Source organism: Gymnoscopelus braueri (assembly GCF_963280865.1).
Source record: "Gymnoscopelus braueri genome assembly, chromosome: 18".
Taxonomy (NCBI): Eukaryota; Metazoa; Chordata; class Actinopteri; order Myctophiformes; family Myctophidae; genus Gymnoscopelus; species Gymnoscopelus braueri.
Genome location: NC_137618.1, coordinates 25,576,715 through 25,596,993, shown reverse-complemented (window position 1 = coordinate 25,596,993; position 20,279 = coordinate 25,576,715). Strand labels below are relative to the sequence as shown.

The following is a 20,279-nucleotide window of genomic DNA, read 5'->3' as shown; positions in this document are numbered from 1 at the left end:
CATGAGGGGATTACGTCTGGCAGACTGAACAGGTTCAAACACTGTTGTGGCATTTGTCCGAGTCAGGCCTTGGGGTCCAGGCCGTATCAGCTCTGCCTCCTTCGCTGCTCTCATAGTTCCTGGCAGAACCCTGCCAGCCGCACAGCCAGGAGGACTCCAACCTCCAGGCTGCAGGCGACAGAGCTTCTGCTGCTCAATACAGTTCCCCTGAATCATTCACTGTAAAAAAATATCCTCAGTGTTCAGTTAACCTGAGAATGTGCTAATGTAACCAATTGGACCCGGAAGTGTCCATTTGGTTACATTTGTACAGTCTCGGGGTTAAATTAACACAGAGGATTTACTGTGTATTAGCCATGCAGGACTGACTTGTGATCAGTGGGTGCAATGTTGTCTTAATTCACTCACCACCTTCCAGTGCGCTCTCTCTCTCTCTCTCTCTCTCTCTCTCTCTTCCCCCTGTCTTTCTCATTCTCCCCCTCCCATCTCTCTTGCTCTCTCTCTCTCTATCTCTCTGTCTGTCTGTCTTGTCTTCCAGGCAGCACAGACTCATTTAAGCCTGCTGATGGCTTGATAATGTTCCAAAGCCTATTTCAAACAGGTAGAGGGGAATTCATCGTCTCATAATTAGCACTGGAAGGACACTCTGGACATGATTAGGTTTATAGACAATAAAGGACACTGCTTGTCATCTCATTAGGCGACAAGCTTTAGCTGTAGCCAATTACCTCTCAAAGTAACAGTTTTCTACCTGCAGCCATGTAAAATTCTACTTAACACTCACAGCATGTTTTAAAGATTGCAAATAATGCCTGTTTGATTCCTCTCCCCACTCTAATGATCAGCCCAATTATGTTGATTCTGTACCCTGGTACTTAGAATAATTAATTATATCACCTCTAATAGGTACAAGCACCTTTTAGGCAATGGCAGGCTATGTACACATATCAACACTGTATAGTAGAAATGCATTGGGTTTTCGGTGCAGGGTTTTGGTATATGTTGAATGAATAGGTTGATCAAAGAAGGTTCTCAGCACACTCATTCCAAAGCCAGTGGCTAAAACGAAAAGGCATTTAGAACTAAAGGTGTATGTTTACATGGAGCATAAGGAGTTAGCTGTTGGGTTTCATGTGATGGTAACTCATTAGAAAGTATTAGGCTACACTATATTGGGGGGAAATAAAAATATATTTGTATTTATACAGAGAGACAATTACAATTTTAAATAATAATAATAATAATTGTGTGAATCAATAATTTTAGCTTTTGTTTAGACAAACAATTACAAATTTAGTCCAAGCTAAATTTTCTTATTGTATTCTCATGTGAACATGGAATGCTCAGCTGTAATATGCCAAATAAGGTTTTTGTGAGGATATTTGTGGAGCTAGATAGTGCTCCTTTCTGTCTTTATGGCCTGCAACGGTGCATGATGAAATAAATAAATAAAAACACCAGGCCTTTCCCTATAGCGCATGCACTTGGGGAGGGAGGGAGGGTGGGGTGCTGAAATCGTTGCTAATGCATAGAAAGTGCGAAATATGATTGAGGCGCCTTTAAGAATGTTTAGCCACTAAACTGCAGCGACACCAACAGCATCCCTCTTGGATTTGTGCTCATGCATTCCGCTGATATCCTCCAGAATGCTGTTGATTGGGCACCACATGTGTACATCATCATCATTTCCCTACGTTTTTAACCCATTAGGCTACAACCGGTAAAGCATCTGATCTGTGTAACCACTTTAACCATTATTTGGCTGTTCAGAAATAGCAGATCTACAAGCTCATAACACCGGCACTAGAGCTTGTAGATCTGCTATTTTTGAAAAATCTTGAAAATCTGTGCAAATCTTTGAATATATATTATATATTTTTTCAAGCTAACATTTTTTTACTCAAATATTTACTTCTAAAGGGGGGTCCCTGGAACAACATATTTTGAGATGGGGGGGGGGGCGGCCAAATAGCCTACATATATTTCTGACTGGGGGACCTTGACGGGAAAACGTTTGAGCACCACTGATGTAGAAACATATGTTTAAAAAAAAAAACTGTTACGATTTAGACATTTTTTTTAGAATCAGCCTCAGGTCTTGATGGGTTAAAACACAGCGATGCTTTGAAGTTCTACAATTAATAATGTCGCGCCGACGACGACATGCAGAAAAGTGTGTTTAAATGCAGGGCTGAATGAATTATCATGGTGTGGTTTGCCTTTGCCACGCGGCTTTAATGGGCATTCTGTTCGTTCGTCATTATCTTTAGTGTTGCAGCCTTGCAGGACACCTATTAGGCCAATGTTTTTGCCTATCTCATTAAAATTGTAAACAGCACTATAATAATGTAGGTCTATCGATTTACTTAAATGTATTGTAAATTGTGAAAGCATAATAGACATATATCATTGTTTTCTTCAGTGAATATAGCCTAACTTCCAGCATAACTCTGTTGCACAACAATTGGATTTGTGATCAGATGTGCAACAAATCCAATATCATTGCATTGTAAAATGCACGTTATAGCCTAATAGGCTACACAACAAATAAAGACAATAGATATGTGTCCTTTAACAGGCCATGCGTAAAAGAGCGTGTCAAAAATGTTAAAGGTATACATTATAATGTTTTATGACAGGGCAAATATAGATTTATTTCGTTCCTGGCCACACACGTAGATCTCTTATAAAGGCCAGTTTATTCCAGAGTGATACATATTATCGAGGCACACGACTAGGAGCACAGATCTGCGTCTTAAAGAGGATTACAGTCCATTAACAACAAAAGGCACGAGGGGAGAGACCCCAGCTCAGCTCGCCCGTCAGACGCGGGTTCAGTGATAAATGGAGAGATATCAAAACGCGTCATTAGAGCAGTGGTTCTCAACCTGTGGGTCGGGATCCCCCAGGGGATTTCTTTTTTTTTTTTGGGGGGGGGTCCCCAGATGACAGTGAAGTGACAATTTAAGACCTTTTTAAAACCTCAAAAAGAAAGAAAGGGAAAAGACCATTACTGCATCAAAAGTAATCAACAAACTGGTCAAACATTGGCCAAATTGTCAAATAATATAAGAAAGAGGCACAAAATTGTGAAAACACTAAATTTTTGGTTCCACAGATAAATATTGTGAAAATAGCGGATCTACAAGCTCAAGCAAAGCCAGGCGTCGTGAGCTTGTAGATCAGCTATTTTCACAATATTTATCTGTGGAACCAAAAATGTAGTGCCTCAACTCAAGTGCTTTCTCATGGTGGAGGGGGGTCACCAGTTCAAATGATGATTATTTTGGTGGGTCCCCAGTTCAAATATGATTATTTTGGGGGGTCCCCAGTTCAAATATGATTATTTTGGGGGGTCACGGCCTGAAAAGGGTTGAGAACCACTGCATCAGAGAGCTGAGCTGTGAACGGGGTTCACACTGTGTCGGGCGCTGAGGGTTGCATATATACCCTGGGGATGACGCTCCAATCCCGGCCTTTTGTGTCTGTCTGTGCGCTGCGGCTGGACTGACGGACGTCAAGCCATTAGGGCTGCACTCATTTCCATGAAAATCCTGTAAATAAAGGACGTTTTTTTTTGTTGGTCTTCTTCAATGGTGATAGATAGGTAGCCTATATTGATTTGTATCTGTAACTGGGAACCTAATATGATTCAGTAGCTAAATAGCCCAAAGGGATCAGAATTTCAAAGTAGTAGCCCATAGCCCAATAGGCCTACTTGTTGGATTGTAGGCTAATTTATATGGGATACAAGTACAACCAACATATACCCCCCCCCCCCCCCTTTCCAAATATGCGTGCAAACATTTTTAAGACATTCGTTAGGCCTTTTCAATTATCAGGCTATATAAAATTTTATAAAATTATCCGCCATTTAGCGCCAGAATAGGCTAATTGAAAGTAACAATAATTTAGGTAAAATGGCAGGCCAAAACGTTATAGTCTAAATAGAAATTTTAAACATAAAATAACTGAACCCAGGCCTAATTTATGAATAAGTTTCAAAATAGTTGATATGATTTAGACTAATTAATCGATTTAATTGTCAATCAAACATCAATTTACATTGCAGCATATGACGTCAATCATTTCTAATTCAAAACATGTTTGGTTAAAATATGGCTTTTTAAAAAATGGCTCAATAAGTTATTAATAGGTACATGTGTTGGAATTCTTTCGTGTTGATTTTCAATTATATTTGTCAACTCAACAAACAGCAACAAGAGGGGGCAGTTCCTACAAAAACTCCGCATTTGTAGGCTATCTCATAATCACATATAAATGAAATTACCGCCGAATTAATTAAATATAGCCTACTTCTTTATACTCGCAGGAGTAAGGCAGGCACCCCTAGGCATTTTAATGACCCATAATTCAATTAACCGCCTCCGTCACATCATTGATTTCTGGGAAAAAAAGCTGCTGAAAGTTGAATTGTGAAAAGTCGAGCCGCCAGTATAATTGCTCAAGACACAGAGATGTGGGGGCTGGGCTGGAGTGGTCGTGTATAAATAGTGTGCTCTCAAATACACAGTCATAACAGCAGGAGTAGTGATCTCACCTCTTCTCCACCCATTCTATATCTACTGCTAGCACCCATACGAACTGCACCGAGAGCAGTAGTTACATACAAAAGGTAGCCTACACTTCTTAATATACGGTGGATTCCCGTGTTTAAATCTGGACCACTAAAAGCCACAATGGAAGAACTTACGGCGTTCGTGTCGAAATCTTTCGATCAGAAGACCAGCAAGGAGAGCAGCAAGGAGAGCATCACGTACCGGGAAGTTTTGGAGAGTGGCTTGGCTCGGGCGAGGGAGCTGGGCAACTCGGATGGCAGCCTGCAGGACATAACGGAGGGCAATGGCCACTGTCCGGTGCATCTGTTCAAGGAACACGTCGAGATGTCGGAAAAGGACAAACTCAAGGACTTTAATGTTTCGAGGGCGTCAGAAGGTAAGTTTTTTGTTGCCGCGATCCCCCATTTTGTGCCGGGAAAAAAATGTCTGATGAAGTGTGCAGTGTTGTGTTGATGTGTGGAGGAGCGACCGATCTCACAGTTTTTTTTGCGTAGCGAAAATCCGTGGCAAGTATTAGTTTGGATCGTATAAGATAAGGACACAGTGGTTCTCAAAGTGGATTGCATGGATTCTCAGGGTTCCTTTTTGGGGGTTCTAAATTGACCCATACACTTCTGTAACTCTGACAGTATACAAATGGTAACGGGTCCATTTGGTTCCATTTGTATACTGTCTGAGTTAAGGGGAGACCTTGACATTTAAAAGTTTGAGAACCATTGGTATAAGAGCACATGTTTTCACTTTATTTAGGCATATTATACATACGTACCGCATTTAGATTTGTAACGGATAGGTGTTTCTTTTATTCCTTACATGCAGGTAAACCTATAGCCTATAGGCTACAGTCTAAAGGGCCATTCACACTGAGCACTATAACTATAACAATAACAATAACAAATATAGTTTTAAAATGTGTTCTAAGTCAAGTGGATCACACCAACTATTTAAAAAAAAATACAATGGTGAACGATATAGTTATAGTTATCTTTATATAGTGCTCAGTGTGGGCTAAAGCTTGTCCATCGTCTTAACTATTTTGCTGAAACATACAGCCTCACATCAGACCCAATGTTTGTAGAAAACATCGTCTTACAACAGCAGTTAATTCCTGTAAACGTTATTATTAATACTATATAACAAGAATTTGGCAATTTGTTGCAGTTTTCAAAATATTACTCCTCCGTTAGGCTAACGTTAAATAGCCTAATTGTTAATTGCATCCGAGTAGGCCGATTTTCTACTCAGCATTCACTTGAATAGGGTTCAGTAAATAGGTTTGTTTGTAATATGACATGACTTACTGTGTAATTATTATAGCCTTAGTTTACAGCAGGTGCACAGTATATGTCAGCTTTCTTTAGATACAGTAGCATATATCAGGTACAGTAGGCCTATTATTGTCACACAGGTTTACAGGTGTAAAATGTGTTTAAAACAATACTGTACTTCACGCATAGAAATAGAAAATAGGCCTACAGGATTTTCCCAGCAAAGGAAATAGGCCTATTCTATAGCGAGGTTGCAGTGATGTGTAATAGTTTAGACTGGGAAATATTGTGTATATTATGTGCAATAAGATGCAAACAGCAGGTAAACGGTATAGGCATACACACAACCTGCTATTATTAACACCTATACGCTAATATATCATAATAAAACAAATCTGTATAGACCCTTATAGCGTGTATGTGTGAAATAAGCTATACACATTTTAAGTATTAATTAAAAGAAAATAACAAGGTTTGCCGTGTTACAGAGCCTATAAGACATTATTTACAAATGCTACTAATTTGACTCAATTCATCTCGATATCTATCTTAATACTCTGTCTTTAAATCCGTTGTTGTAGCCTACTTGTATTAGCTTATTGCATTCTGGGCTACTTTACATATGGGACTGCAAAACTTGCAAACTTGTATTGCTGTCATAGTCAACCCATCGGCCTACTACCCGCTTGTAGGCTGGCTGCAATTGTGTGTGTGTGTGTGTGTGTGTGTGTGTGTGTGTGTGTGTGTGTGTGTGTGTGTGTGTGTGTGTGTGTGTGTGTGTGTGTGTGTGTGTGTGTGTGTGTGTGTGTGTGTGTGTGTGTGTGTGTGTGTGTGTGTGTGTGTGTGTGTGTGTGTGTGTGTGTGTGTGTGTGTGTGAGAGAGAGAGGGGGAGAGAGAGGGAGAGAGAGGGAGGGAGAGAGAGACGTGTGTGTGAGGTGTTCGTGAGTGACAGCTCCAGGAGTGTGTGCGATAAGATGTCCAACAAACGTATTTATTTGTGTTTAATTATACGGGTCATTTAACAGGGATATATGAGTGTAAGGAGAAAAAAGAGGACGTGAAATCGGAGGACGAGGACGCACAGAGCAAACTGAAACAGCGGCGGAGTAGGACGAACTTTACCCTGGAGCAGCTCAACGAGCTGGAGAGGCTCTTCGACGAGACCCACTACCCCGATGCGTTCATGCGGGAGGAGCTCAGCCAGCGGCTGGGCTTGTCGGAGGCCAGAGTCCAGGTAAGGAATGGGATGGATGATGATGGTGGCCTCTCTAAATCAGGGGTTCAATCTCAATCTTTTCAGGCCGTGACCCCCCAGAATAATCATATTTGAACTGGGGACCCCCCAGATAAATATTGCGTTGCGAGGCGTTGTGAGCTTGCAGATCTGCTATTTGCACACATTTTGACGCTTTCTTATATTATTTGACAATTTGGCCAATGTTTGACCAGTTTTATAGTATTTTGGTGACTACTTTTGATGCAGAGATATTAAAATTGTCACTTTACTGTCATCGGGGAGCCCCCAAAAATCCTGTGGGGACCCTCCTGGGGGTCCCGACCCACAGGTTGAGAACCACTGCTCTAAATCAATGGCGCGCAAACTTTTCCCATGTCAACGAACCCCGAAATGTATTATGTTTTTTGGCCGCTGCTGGACCCCCATCTGAAAAGATTTTGTGCCAGGGACCCCATATACACGTGTTGTTGTGTTGTTAAAACGTTAAAAAAAAATATTAGATTGTTTATTTTGTTTTCGTTTTTTGTTTAAAAATGTTTTTTTGGGGAAAATTTGCAAATCCACAAGCTCACAATGCATCGTCATGTGAGGCCTTGTGAGCTTGTAGATAGGCTATTTTTTTTCAAATAGCCGTTGTAGCCTATAGTGGTATAACTGATTTTGGTGCTATTTTAACTCATTTGGCTGGGGACCCCCTGGAACCCCGTCGTCAAGGACCCTTGGGTCCCCGGACCCCACATTGAGAACCACAGCTCTAAATCAAAGATTAACATCACTGACGAAACGGAATTATACGGTTTTTGAAACAGAAATGTCCTGTGACAAATGAGTGGATATACAAAGGTTTATGGAGACACCGGAGACGGCGTCTCGATTCATTCCCAAACAGCCCTGCTTGACGCTTGACAGACAGTCCATGGGAAATATAAGATAGAACGAACACAATGTTAGAAATTAATCTTGATTGGGGCCATTTTGCGCAATGTGTAGGTTAGCAAACATTCACTGGCCCATGTTGAAATATTAGTTAGGCTATAACCTTTCAAATAAAAACATTTGGTGAAAATATTATGCAATTACGATAGCTAATGTTTCATGGCCAAATTTTCAATTATATTATTGTATTTTGGCTATAGATGTTGGAGTTTATGGTTGTTTTGGAATACAGGCTCCAACTCCAGCTTCTAATCTAATTAAATTAATTTATTCTAGTTTCTTATTGACGGGCTTATGGCCAACCATAAGGAGGAATGGGCCTACTTGTAGGCTTAAAACATATATTATTTGGTTAGCAGTGACAGTCATATATTGAGATTTGCAAAACGGAAAATGCGTAATAATAAGCCTACTGTAGGCTACTACACTACTAAACCATGCATGCAACATTTCGCTGCTGTACCTGTTTGAGTGAACGACAAACAAACCCCTCTTGATTCTTGATGCATGGGTTTAATACTTTTTTATATTTTTACAACCAAGAGGAAACAGCTAAAGTCCACGGACTTTTAGGCTAAAAGTTTAATAATAGCTTTATCTCATTTAGTAGGCCAAGGTTTTTTTGCAAGGTTAGTGCAAATGCAAAACTTGATTTTGCTTCATGACTTGCAGTCTACTGATTTAATTCCGAATCAATCTTCAAACAACTGAATAGTCAGGCAGTGAAGCTATAGCCTACGTCGAATGGTGAGCCTGTAGGCCTACCTCAATGGTTGCACCAATTGCTTATGTTATGTGCCTTGGAAAATCTTACCACATCATTAAAATTAATGAAGAGATTGAACGGCTGCTTCGGGGGACACGCTTTTTATGTCACTCACCTCGTTTCACTGCTCATTTTCTTTGCAATATCTGCCATTGGCTTGATGTACTGTTCCCATAAAAACAGATTAGAAATAACTCAATTCCATCGCAACAACTCCGCTGCTGTTAAGCTATCTTTGTTTGGGGCGAATAAGAGACATTACATCGCTTTGGAGACGAGCGACTACCATTTTGATTTAGGCCAAATGGCCAATTCACTCGCTTTTACAGCGGAACCCAAAAAATGTCTATATGCTGACTACAATTATCCACGCCATCTAACATATCTTTAAATCAGTGGTTCTCAACATGGGGGTCGGGACCCCCAGCGGGGTCCCCACATGATTTTGGGGGCGGGGTCCCCAGATAACAATTTAAGACCTTTTAATACCTAAAAAAAATGTAAAGAAAGAAAAAGACCATTACTGCATCAAAATTAATCAACAAACTACTTTAAAACTGGTTCAACATTTGCCAAATTGTCAAATGATATAAGAAAGAGACAAAAATTTTGAAAATAGCCGATCTACAAACCCACAAGGCCTCATGAGCTTGTGAGTTATAGTTCTTTTTTCTCCTTTCTTTTTCGTAAAAAAATAATCATTCGAAAGCAACCATTTAACATTTTAATTTCTTTGGCTATTCAAAAATAGCAGATACACAAGCTCATAGCGCTGCACCTAGTGCCGGCGCTATGAGGCTCATGAGCTTGTAGCTCTGCTATTTTTAAAAAACCGTGAACCCCAAATCTATTGAAAGTGAATTTCATAGCATGTTGCTGATCGAAGGTGCATTCAGTGCACAGTGAACAGAAGCCCAGCTGTCAGGAATCTAATTGAAAGTTATGAGAGCTTGGTGGTGGAGCAGGCAGTAATTCCATTACGACTAATATCTTTCGGTTTCTGGTGCAGAGCTAAATTAAATGTCATTATTCACTGTCTCTAATAAAAATCAAAAGGAAATGAGATTAGGGTATTTGTGAAGCGCATCATTGAGTGGTCCTTAATGAAGAAATAACTGTCTGAACCAGTGTATAGTTCACTTTGCTTAACATACTGGCACGTAATTGGAATTGATCCCGAGCTGTCTGATATTAGTCTAGAATGTATCTAAAGTTTTTTCTGTGTCAATACAAAAACGCCTCTGATTTTTATAAACACCCTTTTTTCCTACCAGCCTCTGTTATTGGGCTGGTTCTGATAGATTGAATTACAAACCGCTGCCTATTATATACATTCATGTTAATTGACAAAATAGGACTATATTTCGACCCATGGTAATTTATAATAATAATAATAATAGGCTATAGGCTAGCATAATAATAAATTTAAAAAGAATATAATAACAATAAATCGTTAGGCCCAATACATATTATAATGGCCTACATCATTATAATTAATAGTCTATATGGCTACTATTGCCATCATTTTGTCGTATACAAAAATCATGAATGTGCTATAAACAGCGAGCTACACACTTACAACATGGCAGCATGTCAATAGTGTATTGCCTACTTTATCGACACGCGTATTATTGCTGTCCCATCGACACATGTTCAAACGATGTTCTTGTAACTTAAAATGGCTCCGGCACCTTGAGTAATTAGTGTTCGCCCTTTGTGGTCCGCAGTGGTCCGCACAGTCGCTAATTCTGCGACTGTAAATGATAATCATTACAGGGTCGGAGGGGAGAGAAGATAATGGGATTCAAGAAGGCAAATGATGTTGATGATGATTAACAATAAGGTGTAGAGCCTACAGCCGCTGCTCCAAGCTATAGTGAGCAAATTAGTCGATGGTTAATGGAGCATTTTCAACCTCCATAGCCTATGGATTTTTTTCTTTCTTTTTGACGCCCCTAAACTATTTGATTAACTTGGAAATAATTTTGTAGCTAAAGGCTATGCGTTGCAGACTGGTCTTTTTTTATAGCTATATTATAAATTAGCATAGGCCTGCTGAATATCAATTGAAATATTAATATTATTATTTTAATCAGATATAGGCCTATATAGAATAAGAATGATGAATAAAGATTGTTTTTTTTTAAAATTATTTTGTATATTGGGTTTCTGGGCTTAATAGATTATATGTATGATTTCAATTACAGGTTTGGTTTCAAAACAGAAGAGCAAAATGTCGAAAACAAGAAAACCAGATGCACAAAGGTAAATTTCAATGTAAGGATTTTGTTCAACTCTTTGAAAGGCCTTTTCACTTATTATACTTTTTATGTATTCTTGTGGTGTGCTGCATTTGAATTTACACATTTTTTTTGTACAATGGAGTGTCTCTAGTTTTATGTGTTAGCAAAAATTCTTGGTAGCATTTTAACTGCAAGTGGAAATCTGTGACCTGCTGCCTCCTGATCTCACGCTACAACAACTGTCTGGCTGTCTGACAGACATCTCTCCCTTCTCTGCAGGTGTTATTCTGGGCACTGCCAGTCACCTTGACGCGTGCAGAGTAGCTCCCTATGTCAATATGGGAGCCCTACGGATGCCCTTCCAACAGGTAGGCCACATTCTCATATCCAAATAAATGGGAGTTAACAAGGCTCCAAGAAGTGTTATCTGTAATTGGTGAACCATTTTGAGAATGGCCGTTTTGAGAATAACTTGAAACCACATAATGTATGTGGCTGTTCAGACACAAATCTGTTAACTGCGTAAGCCTATAATTGAACAGTATCAATGTAGGCAGTGTTTCGCTTTCTTAGCAAAAATATGACTGCTCAGCATTTTGGAGAGTACTGTAGGGAGGTGATCACTCAGAAATCGAGGGAAAAAAAGGCAGATGAAACTTCTGTTTTGAGAATGAATTGGTGTGTGTGTGTGTGTGTGTGTGTGTGTGTGTGTGTGTGTGTGTGTGTGTGTGTGTGTGTGTGTGTGTGTGTGTGTGTGTGCGCGTGTGTGCGCGTGTGTGCATGTGCGCATGTGTGTGTGTGCGTGTGTGTGTGCGTGTGTGTGTGTGCGTGTGTGTGTGTATGTGCGCGTGGTGCATGGCTGTGTGTGTGTGTGCATGCGTGTGAGTGTGTGTGTGTGTGTGTGTGTGTGTGTGTGTGTGTGTGTGCTCATTTGGGTGCACGTGAGTGTGTGTGTGTGTGTGTGTGTGTGTGTGTGTGTGTGTGTATGTGAGAATGTGAATGGTGGAAACTGGAAATACATAAGGGCCTGCTTTAATTATAAAAATCTAATCAGTCTTAGTTTAGCTAGTCTTACATAATAGAGCAGGCCAAGACCATACTCTGTAAGTCTATAGCCTTGTAAAGTGTCTTCTTAAGACAACTTGTTGGGATTTGGCACTATATAAATATAATTGATTGGGGGGAAAAGTTAGCTATCAGATGTAATAAATCATGTTAGACTCTGTACGTACGCTACATGTGTGTATATGAGATGGTTGAAAGGAAGAACTCAACCTTAGCTCACTTTTTCACCTCCTGGTTGTGTTGAGGGGGTCGGTAGGGGAGCAAGTGTGGTGTGAAGGGAGAGGAGAGGTGGACAGACATATGATCTGCTGCTATAACTGCACAGTAAAAAAAAAGAAAAGAAGAAGTGAGTGTTACGGCTCCATCTTTACAGTCTCAAAGTTAAATGTACACTCAGGATATCTCGGTGTGTCTTTTGCATCCTGGGTTCTTGCGTTGTCTGCCTCACCCCTGTGAAAAAGCCCCGGCCTAATTAAGCGGCAGGCGCGAGCACATAAAAGAGATGATGAAAGGAGGGAATGGAGGGGGTTCTGATGGATATTGGCGTTGAGCTGCGCTGGCAGGGGTGGAGGCACGAGGCCTGCATACTGAGAGAGAGGTTCAACTATACGAGGCTGAGACAAGCACCGTGGCAGCGCACGTACTGTAGGCCGCACTGACACTTCACACCAAAGATATCACAATGCACCCGAGGAATGGAAAAGGCCAGTCAAGACACACAAAGATAGGTTAGGCCATGTGTGGGACAAATATGTACGAATGCATGCATGGTCCACAGACAGTTACACAAGTACGCACTTGCCTGGACACACGTTGTGCAATGTGCCCGCGCACACCAGGGCCGCACACGCACACGCACACGCTCACACGCACATTGACACGCATGTGCACACACACACACACACACACACACACACACACACACACACACACACACACACACACACACACACACACACACACACACACACACACACACACACACACACACACACACACACACACACACACACACACACACACAGGCAAATGTTCACCACCTGTTGGGGACTGATCAGTTTCTGTCATGTCCCTTCCAATTTCAGAGATGGAACAGCTCCAGGCAGAATTGCTTTACAAATTAGGTTTCATGAGAGAGTCGATCGTTTTTGGCGAGTCATTCTGTGTTTTATTTAGACATTATGAAGAATGTGCATCCGTAGATCTGTAGAATTTAAGTTGCTATTTCAGTTTGAAACCTGCAGGCAAATCAAATATGCGGAGGGGCTCCCTGTGTGCAGCAGTTTGTGTTTGGGACTCGTGTTATTGCTATGCTGAGCAAATATGAGTAGCGTGCCTCATGAAAGGCACATTTTGTGGTTTATATTAATTTTCCCTTAAACAACTTAATTTTAGTCATTTTCAGTGTTTTAAAGCATTTTGAAATCACGTTAAGTGAAAAATTGGTCGAAATGGCTAGCCAAGTTAAAACTGACTATAGCCTACTTTGCATGAAATGAAATGTTATTTGGGTTGGATGAGAAATCACGAAACAGTGTAGTTTTCCTATTGCTTCCTGCGGTGTTTGAAACACATGAGAAATGGCATGAGGCAGCTCAGTTCCCTCTATGAAGTAAGAGGATGCCTAATTTTCACCTACTTCTCATAAAATAAATGCCAAGAATGTGAAACTGATATTCTATGCTCCTTATGACTTCTTCTTCCCTATGCTTAGGAATATGTCTGGATAAATATTTATAACTCCAAATAATGTGAATATCTTTTTAGTGCAAAGTTGTTTATTTATGCAATTGAATACATTATTAGAGGCAGTGCATATTTCCAAGGGTATAATGGAGTTCTCACTGTGGATTAAACAAATCTGTGCTGGATCCTAGAAAGACTTTGATTCTCGACTATTAAATTGGATATGGTGTCTGAGACCAATGTATGATTCATTAACTTTTAGAATAGCTGACATGAAAAAGGGGCTAAAGCTCAGGGCGCAGCCCTTAACTATTTTCTTAGAAAACACACTGTAAGCAACGGCTCTGAGGGGGTAAAATTTTGACGGGGAAATTTAATAGTGTCAGACTGTGAAACCTAAATCCTTTGACTCTCTTCACACACACATGGCCTGAGGGGACTGGTGGGAATGACTAAACCTTGGCTTTGTGTTCTGGCTGTCCCACAGGTCCAAGCTCAGCTCCAGTTAGAGGGCGTGGCTCACTCCCACCCCCACCTGCACCCTCACCTGGCTGCTCACGCCCCCTACCTGATGTTCCCGCCCCCTCCCTTCGGACTACCAATCGCGTCGCTGGCCGACTCGGCCTCGCATGCGGCGGCGGCGGTGGCAGCGGCTGCCAAGAGCAACAGCAAGAACTCGAGCATCGCCGACCTGCGACTCAAGGCAAGGAAACATACCGAGGCTCTGGGACTCTGACCCCACCGGGCTGCCCCTCCGCTCGCCTGATGCCCATAATCGCCTCTCACAAGAGACTGAGCCTGTGAAAGGGCCTTGACACTCACAGCTAAAACTAAACTAAACAAAAAAAAAAAACACTGAGCGAGAATGAAAGGGAGAAACACAGACACAGAGAGAGAGGGGGGAGAGAGAGAATGTGTGTGAGAGAGTAAAGGGGGAGAAACAGTGGAGGAAGGAAGAAAGAAAAGAGAAAAAATGAAAGAAAGAAGGAGGGAGCGAGAAAATTGTCACAAAACCAGCTGCCAAAACAAACCACTTTTAGAGAACGGTAATTAAATACCAATGAAATCACCTTTTACTTTTCGCCCAACAGGCAGGACTTCTACGGGGCCAATGGCTCAGTCCACTCCAGGCACAGATCACAACCCCAGGACCGTACAAACACATGTGGATGTCTGTCTGAGGGCCGGGCCGGGCCGGCTGTTCAGACGGGGGAAGGCGTTCTTACAAAGCAAAGTGGCAGGCAGCAGGGCAGCAGCAGGGTCAAAACTAGAGCTCCACTGATGCCGTGGCCCGCCATGTTGACATTTGCAGTGGCTTGAGCATGAGCTGAGGGCGATGGGGGGATACAGAACCACATACCTTCGAGACATTGGACTGGCTCTCACTTTTATGACCCCATCCCCACCACCACCGCCTCCCTCCACATGCCCCCCCCACCCCCACCACCCCCCAAAAAAAGAGAAAATAAAGAAAATAGCAGAAAAAGGCCATATTTGTCTCTCCAACCACTGTGTTCCCTGCTGCTGCCAAGTGCATGAGTACCAATGGAGGTTAACAGACCTTTATGGGGCTGGCCTCTGTCCCATATCTTTATGCTCAACAACTGTTTTTTAACACTGCCATGCAAACATGCCAACTATACCCTTCCTCATCCATAAAGTGAAAAGTCACTGGCCTCCATTAGGGTTTGATGTCCGTATGCTATGGACTTGTGTTATAACAAAAGCAACAAATCCTTTCTTCTTTTTTTCCGAGGAGGGAAGAGACATGTTATTCTGTGTCGTCGGGCATGTGTCAGAAAGACTACATTTTGCATTCTCCGAGTCCTCACATTGCGCTCTCTCTCTCTTTCCTGATTTATTTCTGTTTATTGTGCTGTATCCTGGGTAAAGAAGTGAAGATAGCCTTTGCACTTCAGGTCTTGTATGTGGGTGTTTACAAATGGCACTACAAGCAGACTACTTTACTAAATGAGGGGAGGGGTGGGGGATTTGATATCATCATGTTATCAAAAAAGGACAATATCAAGGATAAAGGGTATAACTGCATTTATTTTGTTTTGTTTTGTAATTCTGAAAATATGAAGAAAGCATCAGTTAAACTGAAATGCAATGGTGTGCAGTTTAAGTGCAATACTGTAAATAGGAAGAAAAAAGTAAAACAGCTAGCAGTTAATCCTCAATGATAGAGACCCAATGATTTTCAGTCTTTTTTTTAAGCACTGATATCGTTGGAGTGTTGAATTACTTTGCCAAACACACCAGTTTTTCTAAGGCAGTGTATATTATGTTAAGTTGAATAAACACATCCACAACCATGTGCCATATCCCAAATGAACTCTTATGTATTCACAACAGTTTTATATACATCCGGTATAATTATAACTTGTTGAGGTAGACACAAGCACATTTTTGGGATAAAAAATAAAAGAAAAAAGGAACAAACAAAAAAATACCCCCAAATTAACTTGATTAACATCTGTGGAAAAAAAACTAAACATAATGTGAAAATCCATGTAAGATCTTTGCAAATGTTCATTGCAAAAATCAACAAATCCGTGTTGTAAACCAAACAAAGCTGTTAACTCTTGTTACATATGCCATTTCATGGTATGTTTGCCAAATAATCCATAGAGTTAAAATTATTGAAAACATTTGGAATGTTTTAAAATTGTTATTTCCATACTACGGTTATTTTTGGGGAACTGTTAAAACGCTGCGGTCAGAGCGATCTCATACACGTAGATCCTAGCGAGGTCTACCTCTAACAATGTACAACCAATCTTTTTCTCTGTTACGAGACCTCCATCTAGAATTGTTTATCTATGTCTCTCCATTTTAAATTAAACATATGGGTGTTTTTAATTTATTATTTTGTCTCAAAGTTTATGAAAGATTAAATAGTTGAACTACAAGTGTACATTTTTTACATGGCTTTGCATTTATTTTTGTATGTTTGTTTCTTTGTTTCTTTTTCTTTTTTTAAGTGTGAAATTTGAATTGGGAGGTGTGGCTGTAGTGCTTTGTTTGCCTAAAATGTAGCGTGTCCGAGTTTACAAACATTTCAGGGATGGTTGAATTTAACAATACTCCATGGAATTTGTTGTACCCAATACCCATCACCAATTATTAGCATTTCATATGCAAGCATGCCTAAACATGAATCATCATACAGTTTATGTTTTTCCCTTTTGATTCACTAAATATGAATGTACATCTTGTACAAGTAAACTATCAATAAAGTTATAAATATTTGTACTTGAGTTTTAAAATATATTTTTTAGAGCTTTTGTATCACAAAACATTTATTGTTATGGACAAAGGCTGCACAGTGACCCATGGAATAACCAGAATCTTGCAAAGCCTCTCTTGTCTATACTCTAACTAAACAAAACAACGCAAAAGCAAAATTCTAAAATCACAAATTGTAATTGATAGTGGAATATGAGCACTAGCAACATTTACAAGACAATGTGGCCAGTACGAACTACGAAGGCTAGAGTCACGGCCTTCATGTCCCGGGTATACACACTGTTATGACCTGATGCACATTTGTGCGCTTCATGTGTACCATGCCATGTTGTTTCTGATGCACAGCAGCTGTCTCACAGTGAACCTGTGAATCAATATCAATATAGGTCTAGGTCTGACATTCTCACAGACTCCATGTCAGTTCGCCCAGCTCATCACATCCAATCTGAGCCGCACACCAACAGAGAAAATTGAGCTGCTATGAAATCCAGATGCACCCGCTCTTCTGCACTGGCCCCAAATCTGGAGCCCAACATTATCTACTCACTCTCTCTCTCTCTCTCCCTCTTCCTCTCTGTGCCTCCCTCTCTCTATATCTGTCTCTCTCTCTCTCTCTGTCTCCCCCTCTCTTTCTCTTTGCCCCCCCTCTCTGCCTCTATGTCTGTCTCTCTCAAACTCTAACTCTCTCTCTCTGTTAGTTAAAATGACAGAGATAGCATTGGTATGGAAAGTGGGACTGTAACTTTGTCAAATAGCAGCAAGATGGCTGTAACCGGAGTTGGGAAGCCTAAAGGAAAGTAGGAAAATAGTAGGCAAGCAAGAGATTTGAGGGATATATAGGACATCTAATCCTCTTTGAGCTCACAATTTTTTTCTTCCCAAGGAGCAATCTTTCTCCCTGTTTCAATGGCAATGATTAACTTTGAACAGATGATACAAGAAGGTCAATAGCTAGCGTATGTTTCTGTGTATACATCTGCATCTGAAATTATTAACTACCCCCCACCCAACACACACGCAAACATACTTACACACCCCGTCCACTTGTTTTACCCGCACATACTAAATTTTGCACGTTCATAATGGCAGGCCTCTTTTTCAAGTGTATTAGCTTCCTTTGGGAACTTAAATCCAGATGTGTGTACACAAAGTAATTACAGCATGTGGTATAGTGCCCTATTGTCTGAACCCCATGCAGGAATTAGCTCAAATGGCGTCCTGTTGAGCCTAGTACCCCCTAGAAGGTCGTTGCACGTTTAATTTGTACCTCTGTGCTCATACATCAAGATTGAGTGATATAGTCGCAGACTGATGGCTCCGTATTTACCCAATGACCCTTTTGGCTGGGGCCCGCTGGGCCAGGTCTGGAAATAACAGCATCCTTTTATGTGTACTAATAATTAGCTAGGCACACACAGCCATCCATCAACCTCCAATGAGCCATGGCTGCTTTGTCAACATGTTCAAGCACATAAAGCTATTTATGTTGGCTAACAAATACTGAATAATATAATAATAAGAACAGAGTGAGTGTGTGTGGTGGTGGGGTGAAACGTGGCTGTGTAAAGTATTTAGTGTACAATATGTCTAGCCTTGAATCATTTTATTGTTAATGAGCATTTGCATTCATTTTCTTATGTATATAGTAGCCTACTGTATGATTGTGTTGTTTTCAGAAGCAACATTGGATACAAAACTAATGTCCCCGTTTTACTCAGTTAGTTTTACTTCAATATAATTTCTCTCCTGTGGTGAATGTGCTATGATTCTCCCACATTTGAATAAACATTTTGATATCACATACACTAAATAGTAGAAAGCTGTATCGTGCAAATACAACATTGAAAGATGAACGTTTCGTAGTCTGGGGGTTCGAATCCACTGTGGTGCATCCGGCTTTGTTGAGCGTCTATGCGAACACAAATGGTCCGAAAAGAAAGATGAACGTTACAGAATCACATAAGTTTCAGCCGCAGTGCTACACCGCACCAGGCCTATTAGTCAAGTGCTCTGGGGTCACGTGAACATTATTTTTTTTTTTCATCACATTTCATTCTCATAATCCTATTTAAATGTCACACACAACTATGATCAGAGGGAATGTGCGCTGTTGTAGACCCATTGTAAAGCTCAGGAATGCATTACACAGTGTGAAAAAAATAAGACCTAAGTTAGGTCAGAGAAGACAGTGAATATCTGCGCTTGCATGATATTGTCATTGCTGAAAATTTGTTATTTCGACAACACCATACTACAGAGTATAAAGGATTTATTATCTTGTCACCATGTTGCTGGGTCTGTAAAGACTGACTAGTAGGTTCCCAAACGGTGTGCCGAGGCACAGTGGTGTGCCCTGAGACAAATCCAGATGTGCTTAGGATTTTGTGTCAACTACACATTATTATTGCAATCTACTGCACAAAAAGTTATGACATTTCTTTGAATTTAATTTACGATATCAGTACTTTGTGTGCACTCATTTCCCAATATAGAGGCAAATTCTATAGCCTAAAATATATAAATATTTTAACTACGTTCTCTCTCTTTTGGGCATGTAATTATTGGAGAATATTTTAGAATATCAGTAATATATATTTTTTTAGCACAATGCATGCTACTGTATGAATACGGGTGTGCCTTGAGATTTTGACTTGCCCATTGGTCTGCCTTGGGCACAAAGAAGTTGAGGACCACTGCTTTAGCACATCACAGTACATTCTACTACACTGAAAGTGACCTTTTGTTTCATATTAGGATAAGTTGGTTGTGAAGTAACACCAAGTAAATCCCCTTCCAGTGGTGTCAGTATTAGCTTGAAGCAAAGCCACCCAGCGAAACCTCAGCTGAAAACAATCGAGTTGAAGTGCTGAAGTCACTATAGCCGACCATAGATCAAAGGCCGCCTTTCAACACAGTTTGTTTGGGTTAGACTTTGGTTTGCTTTGTTGGCTAATGCTCATAAATGTAGCTGGAGTCAACAACAGTGCAAAAGTATATTAAAACTAACATTATAAGACTAGATCAACATTTTGTATTTTTTTGCAGCAAGAACACAGGGTATCAAGTATTTACACATTTTTAGGAGTGCATACAATTTTAATGGGATACGGGCATAAGCTCACATTGACCACATTGTTTTTTTATTTGCAGTTAAAGTATTCAGCTTCGACTGTGTTAGTTTTACAAATAAATTATCAATTCATTGTCCACTCACAATATAATGTCCCATTTATTTGAGACCATTAC

At 40.6% G+C, this 20,279-nt stretch overlaps 1 protein-coding gene across 4 annotated transcripts; it reads left to right on the top strand.

Annotated features, from left to right (window-relative positions):
• Positions 1-4,554: 4,554 nt before the first annotated feature.
• Positions 4,555-15,222, top strand: shox (shox homeobox). Of its 4 annotated transcripts, none has more exons than XM_080412955.1 (6): positions 4,555-4,956; positions 6,874-7,082; positions 10,995-11,052; positions 11,310-11,398; positions 14,269-14,484; positions 14,873-15,222. In XM_080412955.1, the coding sequence occupies exons 1-6, from the start codon at positions 4,701-4,703 to the stop codon at positions 14,960-14,962; spliced, it is 918 nt and encodes a 305-aa protein (XP_080269081.1). In that variant the 5' UTR covers positions 4,555-4,700; the 3' UTR covers positions 14,963-15,222. The 4 variants fall into 4 exon arrangements, with proteins under 4 accessions (XP_080269081.1, XP_080269079.1, XP_080269080.1 ...); XM_080412953.1 differs by having other exon boundaries at positions 11,289-11,398; XM_080412954.1 differs by having other exon boundaries at positions 10,995-11,064.
• The last annotated feature ends 5,057 nt before the right edge of the window (positions 15,223-20,279 follow it).

What these genes read in the sequence shown, in the direction of transcription:
- shox (XM_080412952.1), top strand. Translation starts at nt 4,701, where the DNA reads ATGGAAGAACTTACGGCGTTCGTGTCGAAATCTTTCGATCAGAAGACC. An exon ending in TGTCGGAGGCCAGAGTCCAG is followed by an intron (nt 7,083 to 10,994) that starts GTAAGGAATGGG and finishes TTTCAATTACAG; the next exon opens with GTTTGGTTTCAAAACAGAAG. An exon ending in TACGGATGCCCTTCCAACAG is followed by an intron (nt 11,399 to 14,268) that starts GTAGGCCACATT and finishes GCTGTCCCACAG; the next exon opens with GTCCAAGCTCAGCTCCAGTT.